Below are 10,296 nucleotides of genomic sequence, written 5' to 3' on the forward strand. Positions count from 1 at the left end.
CCTTAAGTACATTATGAATTCAATCAAATAATTCAACATTACCCATTCTCAACAACTAAGGGCTGGATTTTCCACTCTGCTTTCATCCAGTACAGATTAGATGACTGCTGATACTGGGCTGGTGTGGTTCTCTGCAGGCAGACCTTTTCAGCTCATTCTCATCTCTGGCTACCTTAGCCAGAAGGCTCTATAGCTTACGTTAATTGGCCATAGTCCATAAAGACTCTTAGCCAGTAGACATATATAGCACATACTTTTCTACTCCTACCTTTTCGCAATATACTCACTGAAGAAAGAGAAAGCTTACATAATCTTTGGAATGTAAGGGAGATAAAATACTGTAAAAATTTGAAGGTTTCCAAACTACAAAAGTAAGATACTCCAATCCCATATTAATTGAGTACTTCTCTCACCTATGTCTGCCTACAATTTCTTACCAAAGCTGTTAACAACTCTGAAAAGAAACTGTGTCTGACACCAAGGCTTGGTCTAATTTTTTTCACTTATTTTTCAGGAGGTGCAATTATTCCTTTCAACAGAACAAGTACTCATGTGGATGAAGTTTAACAGTTACAGACGTGAATTCTATTTGTATATCTTACCTCTTTTTCTATGTAAAAATATATTATATTGGCAGAAACAGCTTCAAATCAAACAAGTCCGCCCAATCTAGGGGATTATAATATTCATACTACATGAGGGTACTCATATACAGTTCATCTAAGAGCTTATGTACATAGATGCTGTCTAAAGCAATTCTAAGCAATACATTCCAACAACACGAATTACAGCTATGTAGATTTATTTCATTATCTCTCATTAATATAAAACCTGGCACTGAATTTACGTTAACCTACCTTTGCCCAGATGGCTGCTGAAAGTCCCAGTACGGGACTGACTGCTAGTATTACAAGGGTTAATTTCCATCCTCTTATGAGACCAACAATAAATCCTGTTACAAATGTTGTTACTGCTTGAACAAGCAATCCAATTTTGTCACCTATTCCTTCATTAATCTTGGAGACATCACTGAAAAACAAATTACATCCAGACAGGAAGGAAAATGTAAAAAGCACAAGAAAACTTCTCAGGTTTGTTACATGGGCATCTGTGTAGAGGACAATCTTTATTGTTCAATTACTTCCAAACAACAGTTTGCTTCAAGATAGAGCACTATAGAGTGTGGTCAAGGAAAATTTTGTATTTCTTGTGAAAATGTAATGCTATAAGCCCATTTTTGTCTGAAATGTTTGAAAATCTGCCTACAGTGCAAAGTTACTCTCACTTTCTTAATTCCAAATTTTTGATCTGTTTGGAAACCGTGTGATATCTGGAAATACAAGATAAAGCCTTTCATGTAGGCATAGAGAAAGGAATAGCTTGACGTGCAGTTAAAGATGTTCACGCTGCTGGGGTCAGTCAGCACCTTTGTTTAGCCCCAGCGTGCACAGAAATGATCTATGTTTTCTTTTATGGGTGTAATCTCATAGGCTGGGCTTTAGTCATCCTCAACGTTCAAGAGAACTTATCAAAATGCTTTTCTGGTGTCCTTGGGAAAGTCCAGTATCAGAAGTTCAGTCTCTGAGACTCTCCAAAAAAAAAAAACAAACCTGAAAACTGCATTTCACAATGAAATAATCCATTTTAAAAATAAAAATTAAAAAATATTGTAACTTATACATGCTTAATAAGATAAAATAACATTGGGAAAGGTATAGTATACTTACTCTAGAAGACGAGTGTTAAGTTCTCCGACATCATTTACATCAAACCATCCAATTTCCTGTCTCATAATTGCATGAAAGAAATTTTCTCTAATTTTTTTTATTTGCCGGCCTGCTGCTAGTGTCCAAAATGAAGTTTGCACATAAGCAGCAAGAAGAACACCAGCTGCTATTGCAGAATAGTAGTATGCATATCTGAAAGAAATAAAAAAAAATGGCAGGAATCTCTGACATTAGTTTTAATTGCCTCACTAGTCTGTATTGAGCTTGATGCTTACTTCTTCAGTTTCAGATCTGAAATAGAGTGTATATGTTTATACTAGAGTTTATATTTCTCTGCAAAACTTGCCAAATTTCCTAAGAGTAGTATTGAATATCAGTTTTCAGATATTCAATAAACTAAACGAAGCTATAGTTAGACAGGAATTTATTTTTCTTTTTGTCAATATAGTATATATTTTCTCATAAGATTATTTTAGAACTATATTTCAGATACAATATCCTTTTCACTTAAATGTGTGATTTCCAAAAACTTCATAACATTTTTGTTTTAACACATATAAACAGACCTAATCATACATACCTATATTCACACACACACTTACCTCATACAACATGTCTGTCTATATAAGTATATATGCAGGCATGCTATAAATATTTACCAATTTGAGAACAGAGCATTACTATAGACACATCTATTGCAAGCACATGCCATTAGATCAAAAATTCTTTTGCTCTCTATTTTATTCATAACTGATATTTTACTTTTAAGGTAATTCAGCTTTGTGCCATGAGCAGGGTGTTAAATCAAAACCAAGGAGTGTGTGAACCACTATATTTCTCAAACTGGAACTGAATTTGAGCCACAGTTTTAAACTATTCAAACAGAATCAAATCAGATTTGTTTTCATTCAGAATTGACATCAGAATCAGTTCCAGGAGAACCTAAACCAGAACTAAACAACAAAAAAATGTAACTGAACTTATTCTGTTCGTGAACATGAACATGACCAAAACCAATGGCTAAATATTCTTGGTGTGTATTTAATGTTATTGTAAGACTACTGCATCTATATAAAAGCAAATAATTAGAAAAAAAGCTTTAAACCTCTTAGGACTTTCACTCACATGCAGCAAGTTATGCATACTGATTCTTTAGAACTGTAGCATGAAAATTGGCAGAAGCAAATTGCAGAAATCTGTGTGCAAATGCTCTGCTCAAAAAACAGAGAGAATGAAACTTTTCAAATTCATATGGATGAAAATTTCCAACTTTTAATCCAGTCTTTTTTGCAGCTAAGATACTGTACAGTTTAGTCAGGGACTTTGGAACTATAGTCATAATGAAATGAACTGTATCTAAACTGTTTAATAAAAATAGGTTAATGCCTAACTGAATGCTGGTTAGTTGAATATTGACCTCTATCATTGTCAGCTCCATTAAAAATCTACACAGAAACTGCCAAACTAAAAACAAGGCCACTGCTTCAGAACTCAGCAATAATTACTTTAGACAATTACTTTATGATGTTACATCACTCCGAAGAATATTTTTGGACTTTGTTTCATGACAAATTGTATCAAAAGGGATTTATCTCTTTGCCAGATTCCATGCTGATTAAATATATTCTGTAAATTCACTGCTGAAACTTGACAGAGTAAGTGCTCACTGCCTTGTAAAATAATGGCTCTTTTTGTCTTGAGAAATAGTTGAGTTTTAGGCAAACTGTTATTTGAGTATCAAACACAACCAAGTCCACGTGTATAGTTCAGCACTTGAACACTCCTGTGTGAGAGCTTTGTCCTTGTAAACATTTTTTATTATTATTTGACTTGCTGGCAGGTGTTCTTAGAGAAACAGGGGATGGGTACCAACAGCTTCTTCTTCAAACCAATGAACACACTAACTCAAGGCTCTACCTAGAAACTTTAGAAAAGAGAATCTATTCCTGTGCTGCTAATACAATTTGTTTCTAAAGAGAAAACTGGGCTCCTTTTTATTCATATTTGTACTTTCAGAGTTAATATCTAAAAGACAAGGTGGCATGCATGACATTAATAAAAGATCTCCCTCAAACAGACCATCTCTTAGGGTCCTGAGAACACGTAGTCCTCAACATTTAGATGTGGGTGTAGATCTATATTCACATTTACACTTTCCCTGTATCAGCCTGTCTGTTTTCCAGTACTCTGTTCTTTAAGCAGTAGTGACTCCGAGACAATAGCCCACTGAGAACAATGGGAGGATTCCTATTGTTTTTAGTTGAGATGATGTGATATGAGTTCAGAGATTAAAAGAATCCCAAACCATTAATCAAAAATAGTTCTGACTGGTTGTTGGTCTAAAAGACTTATAAGTGACACATTGATTTACACGCTACTCTTATACTGTGTCAATAATATTTTGTGTAATTCTAGTATATCCTATTAAAATACAGGTTAGATGTGCTTGAGTTGAAAAAAAAAAAAATGTTGATTTTAAATCTGTGTAACTTCACCCATGCACAAATTATTTTGTTCTGCAATTTTGCCTTCAATTTTGCTTTCAAATCACTGGGCACAAGTATATTCTGCCGAAGCTGTGTATGCATTACTTGCATTCATGTCAGAGACTAAATGACAGAAATGTTGCAGGAGCAAGAAGCTCTGTGTGTCCATACTCTCTTATAAAACATAATTGCCAATTCCCTGCCAGTTCATCCTCGTTACATAGGAGTTCTTCATTTCTAAGTAACAGCCTTCTCCTAAATAGTTCTTGCTCAATTATTTTAGGGTAAAGAATTTTTTTTGGTGTTAACTGATATATTTTTGAATTAGAAACTTAACTACTTAATCTAAATGATCTATAAATTTAAAAGTCCAGTTACCAGAAATGATAATGTACTTCAATATAAAACAGCAAGAGTTACTAGAGCGAGAGCCTTATCTCTGGAGGGAAGGGATAGCTTTCAGAGGGACCTTGGCAGGCTGGAGGAGTGGGTATACATGAACCTCACAACGTTCAACGAGGCCAAGTGCAAGGTTCTGCACGTGGGTCAGGGCAATACCAAGCACAAATACAGGCTAGGCAGAGAATGGATTGAGAGCAGCCCTGAGGAGAAGGACTTGGGGGTCTTGGTTGATGAGAAGCTCAACATGAGCCAGCAATGTGCAATCACAGTCCAGAAAGCCAACTCTATCCTGGGCTGCATCAAAAGAAATGTGGCCAGCAGGCCAAGGGAGGTGACTCTGCCCCTCTACTCTGTTCTCGTGAGACCCCCACCTGGAGTACTGTGTCCAGCTCTGAGGTCTCCAACATATGAAGGACATGGACCTGTTGGAGCGAGTCCAGAGGAGGGCCACAAAGATGATTGGAGGGCTGGAGCACCTCTCCTATGAAGACAGGCTGAGAGAGTTGAGGTTGTTCATCCTGGAATAGTGAAGGCTCCGAAAAAAACCTTAGACTTCCAGTACTTAAAGGGGGCCTAAAGGAATGGTGGGGAGGGACTCTTTACCAGGGAGTGTAGTGATAAGATGAGGGGTAGCAGTTTTAAACTGGAAAAGGGTAGATTTAGATTAGGTATTAGGAAGAAATTCTTTATTCTGAAAATGATGAGACACTGGAACAGGTTGCCCAGAGAAGTTGTGGATGTCCCATCCCTGGAAGTGTTCAAGGCCAAGTTGGATGGGGCTTTGAGCAGCCTGCTCTAGTGGGAGGTGTCCCTGCCCATGGCAGGGGGGTTGGAACTAGATAATCTTTAAGGTCCCTTCACACTTTAACCATTCTATGATTCTATGATTTCCTCCTTCTTTTCAGAAAAGACAATTGCCTTGAAGACCACATCAGCATTCCTGAGATGTCAGACATCTTTCAATACCTAATGAGGAACAGACTTCTACCTGAAGAAAAGAAGGTGAAGTGGTACGAGAAAATGTACATTAACTTTAGACATCCTGCAGAAACCAAGTCTGTGGACAGTGATTAATAAAGCCCCTTAACAAAACACATCTATTAACAGCTTATTGGCCCTTTTCTTTATGAAGCTTTGTAGCAGAAGCACCTACTGATTATCATCTTCTGCTATTGCCAGCTCTAGAATGCCAGATTTAAGGTTGCATATAATCTAACTCTGTATTTTCTGTAGTCCAGATAATTTAGTTGAACTTGATGCTTTGGCAGCATAGCAGGTGCTATCTTGCGATTTTAATTCTGCTTTTTATCAGTGAATCATCAAGGAATCAATGGATGATAATCAACACAATTTTTTACATAACAACTACTGTTTATAAATTCAGAGGAAGAGAAGGAAGAAGGAAGGAAATGCACATGGCATTGGGGGACAGAGCACCCCTGAAAAGGGGGTGGGATGTGTGAGAGCAAGAGATTACAGGGAAATTGTTGGGAATGGCTAGGGACGTTCAAGAATCCTCCCAGTGCCTCCAATAATCTCATGTGCAAAGTTTTAGTTACATACATTATTCAGTCAACCATGGCTTTTATGTTTTTTTTAAAGTATGTAAAACATCTGTGGGAGAAGAATGGCTTGACCAGAAATATGTGTCTACGTTATAAAAGAAGAGGAAATATAAATTTCTAAATTACCTTGTCATATCTTCTTCCAGCTTGCCAAGATATAAGGAGGAATTCAATGCTGTAAAGTTTTCTTAGAAAGGAAGAAAAGAGTAAGTACCTTCAACAGAGCAAGTTTTAACAAATTTGTTTTCCTGCATGCTGTTAAGCAAATTTTGAGTTGCCACACCACCCTTTGAATCAAGTTGATTTTAATGAAAGGAGGAGTGTGACGATTTCAGGCTTCTACCTATTCAAAACAATGATAATACAATATAAGGATAGTTAGAACTCCACTGACTACAAAACTACATCAGTGTAACTTGAGATTCCTGAGCATTCATTAAATGCTTGGTTTGTTTTTTTCTTTCTGAAAACATAGAGCATTTGTGTAATGTCAAAACCTATTAATAGTACAGGCCTAGACACTGACATCAAATCAGTAACTGTACATAGCTTAACACATTATGAAAACATTGGCTATAATGTTGCTGTTGGCCCTAAAATTTTACTCCCCCACATGAGAACTTAGTGATAAATGTTTTGAGAAGACTACAGCTACAGCATTTTGCATTTGCATCATAAAAATCTGATCAATTTATTGTACTTGGGAAGGAGTAAGTAATAAATTAATTGTTCTGATAAAGGCAGCATGCCCGTGTTTCTGTCTTATAGCAGGATAATAACAGAAAAAAATGGATGCAGGACAGAAGATAGTCACATTTGTTTATTTTTGCTGTATCACCATAGACACATTAAAATGTTTAATAAAATTTTGTTAGATAACATCTCAGGAAAAAAACTGTTCACACGTTTAACATCTAATGTGTGAATTCAGAGGACAACACAGTATGGTCTAACTGTGAGCTGATACCGAAGTGACAGTATCACTCCTCTCTTTTGTATCCAGCAGTGCATGCCTGCCCTCCTTTGTGTTTGATTTCATACTTCTGATTAGCAAATGAGGGTATTCAACAAATTGATTCAAGAGAAAATAAGTACTTTTGTTTTCATTAGCAAATTTTCTGTTTGATCTACTTACTGATCTGAGTCACCCTGGGGACTATAATTGCCAGACTTGATGCAAGGGGATCAACAGGAACTCAGGCTGAGGAGATGGAAAACCAGCCTCTTTCTATTTATCATAGCCACAGTTAAAGGTGATTTGTTGAATGTGCATTGTAGTAGATAATTTCAAAAAATTAAAAATAAAGTCTACTAATGCAGAAACTAAGAATTAGGAGCAAAAAAAAATAAAAATCCATAGTGTATCTCTATTACAGCAAACACAAGAGCTACTAATTTTCATCATAGTATAGTAGCAAGTTGGGGTTTCTGACATCAATATCTCATGTCAAGAGGGTTGAATCTTCCTGGCTGTTTTCCAAATATGAGCCATTATTCTCTTCATAGCAGATATGTTCTTACCTGTAAAATTTGTGTCTCCAGAATTAACAAAGCTATCAGTCATATCACCAAAAATTATCATCGCAATAGGTAGACTGCTTCCATGGGCTATTGCCAGGAGAGTGCCTAGTATCATTAGTAATTTATCCGACCAACTGGAGTAGCGAAACTGTGAGTGAGAAGAGAAATTCATTCTAACTGTGGTATTAGAATGCTAACATGTTATGGCTACAAAGGCAAGAAAGTCAAGAAAAAGATATCAATTGTACACCTAGTGTCACAAAACTACAACGTTATCTGATTAGAAACTGAGTTTACGAAACAATTTAAATGTACAGGAATAAATCATTCTAATATAAGCACTTCTATACGATAAACTCTCAAAACTAGAGAAATTTACTATTTTAATGTATCAATATTTGCACCTGTATAAGAAAAACCATATGAAAACAAGGCATGAGAAATTTGCCCTTTTTAAGTTTGCTATTTAAAGTTCAAATTATAAGAAATTTTAATGGCATTGCAATAAATAGGGCAATAATTCCTTTTACTATAAATTCATTATTGTGCAGTCAGAAAAACTGTTCCTAATGTACCACAGACTTTATCAAAACTTACTGAAATTCTAAATACCTCTTTCCATTGAACTTAGTAAAGTTTGAGCTCATCTGTTACAAAATCATTGGCTTTATTCTGTACTGTAAAATACTAAGTTTACTGTTATAAATTATAGTGACATGATGTAGTCGTACAAGTGCAAGCTGGTATAGAAAAGCTATAGTTTTATTTCTGTTATTTTCCATATCATTGCTGTGCATTATGCATGCTAAACCTACAAAATATAAAACATTTCAGTATTACTAAAACAGGACCTAGGATTTACTGTGATTAAGTATTAACAGATTGCATTGTTTTAAAATACACAGCAAATTAAAAATTTCTGGAATTTAAAGTACTTTTTAGTAGACAATTTTTAATTGTCAGTTTCATCAGTGTCATGGAGTTGCCCTTTACTGCTGACTCAGGTGACTGAATAATGATTAATGGGGCTAATTAGTACCTGGCACAGGTAATTTAGAGGACAAAACCACACATAAACTTAGGTATACAGATGCCCTTTTCATTGTGTCAGAAGAAATGATGGAACATGGAAATCCCTACCTTTCACAAATAAATATCTAGTACGGGTGTTTTTAGCGTGGTAATTTACTAAGGGAAGACTCCTAAGAATCTATATCAGTAATAAGACAGCTTCTTAAATGAAACTACATCCACAAAAAGAACTGCTTGATTGCTATACTATATCCAATATTCTGTAGTATCAAACTATTTGGTAGAGACAAGACCATATATGCAGTACTCTAACATAACTTTAACCATTTTTTGTGTACACTTTGAAATGCGCATGTGTGAATACATATGTACACATTTATAGAGAGAATAAATCTTACCAGTGTAAATGGGCTGACCATCTTAGGCTTTTCTGATTTCTTCTTCTTTTCCTTGCTTAAAAGGTATGACAATTTTAGTGCATTTAAGAAGCGACATTTCACAGAAATACTAATGCAATGTATTCATGAAGTTCAATAAAAATATAATTATGAAATAATACTTCAGGATAAAATTGTGTGTAAAATGAATATGATTTATTGAGCATTCTTAGGATGTTTTTCTTTAAAACGCCAAGTATATAAACATCATCAGCTCCTGACTGCTATAAATTTAAGTCAAGCTCTTCCCAGTTCATCCCTCTCAAGGGTGCAACAACACCAACAATGGCTGGTGGTTCCACTATCTGATCAGGGAAGTTGTGAACTGAAGCAGTATATAGCTTTCAAAATGGGAAAGAGGATGGTAACTTATAAAATCAAATTTTTGCACATGGGGGATGGGGAATAAATAAAATTTTCAAAGTATGTAAAATATCAATTCTCTGCCACACTAAATATTTAACATAATTTTTAGCTGATGACATAATTGTATCCAAAATGTCCATTCTGACATCATGTCTACCACATTTTAGAACTGTTTTTGAATAAACTATAGTAAATACTGTGGACACTTAGTCCTTAAAAGAAAAAGATAAAAGGTCCTTCTGCACCAAATGAATGTGTCAATCAATGCTACTTTCAAGTTGATAGAATGCTTTCTGTTATTAGGCTTTCCCGATAAAATAAAGTAAAATAAAAAATTAAATTAAATAAAATATAAAATTAAATCTAAAATAAGATAACGCAATCTTCTAAGCTTCAATACAGAAAATGTTGTCAATGTTTAAGAATAGAATACGTACTGTTTGCCTTCAGATGCATGATCCTGGCTGAATGCAGTGATCTCATGACTATTTCCATCTGCAGTATGCTTCTGCTTCTTTTCATCTTCAGAACGCATTTTTAATTTATTTAAGATAGCTCCCTATAAAATAATATTTGACTGAGAAATATACAACCATTAAGCCAAGGACAGTAACCTCAATGAGCATTTGTTTGAAAGAAAAATATAGAAACTTATTAAAATCAATAAAGTTGTTAATGTCACATACTGCAAGTGAATCCTAGTAATGGGCAAGTATAAACATGTTAAAACAAGTCCAGATGTTTGGAGTTTGCTTACAAA

The 10,296-nt window shown here is 35.1% G+C and overlaps 1 protein-coding gene across 1 annotated transcript in view; it reads right to left on the reverse strand.

The window, feature by feature from the left end:
• LOC309686606 (ATP-dependent translocase ABCB1-like) overlaps positions 1-10,083 on the reverse strand; it is a 42,516-nt gene extending 32,433 nt beyond the window's left edge. The window contains exons 1-6 of the mRNA XM_082499336.1: positions 9,974-10,083; positions 9,132-9,186; positions 7,702-7,849; positions 6,307-6,355; positions 1,728-1,919; positions 858-1,029 (exon numbers count right to left, since the gene is read on the reverse strand). Coding sequence (XP_082355462.1) covers positions 858-1,029; positions 1,728-1,919; positions 6,307-6,355; positions 7,702-7,849; positions 9,132-9,186; positions 9,974-10,071 — 714 coding nt within the window. The 5' untranslated portion in view covers positions 10,072-10,083. The remainder of the gene's footprint in view (positions 1-857; positions 1,030-1,727; positions 1,920-6,306; positions 6,356-7,701; positions 7,850-9,131; positions 9,187-9,973) is intronic.
• Between the last annotated feature and the right edge of the window lie 213 nt (positions 10,084-10,296).

This window comes from Vanellus vanellus (assembly GCF_965231255.1).
Source record: "Vanellus vanellus genome assembly, chromosome: 2".
In the NCBI taxonomy this organism is placed as follows: Eukaryota; Metazoa; Chordata; class Aves; order Charadriiformes; family Charadriidae; genus Vanellus; species Vanellus vanellus.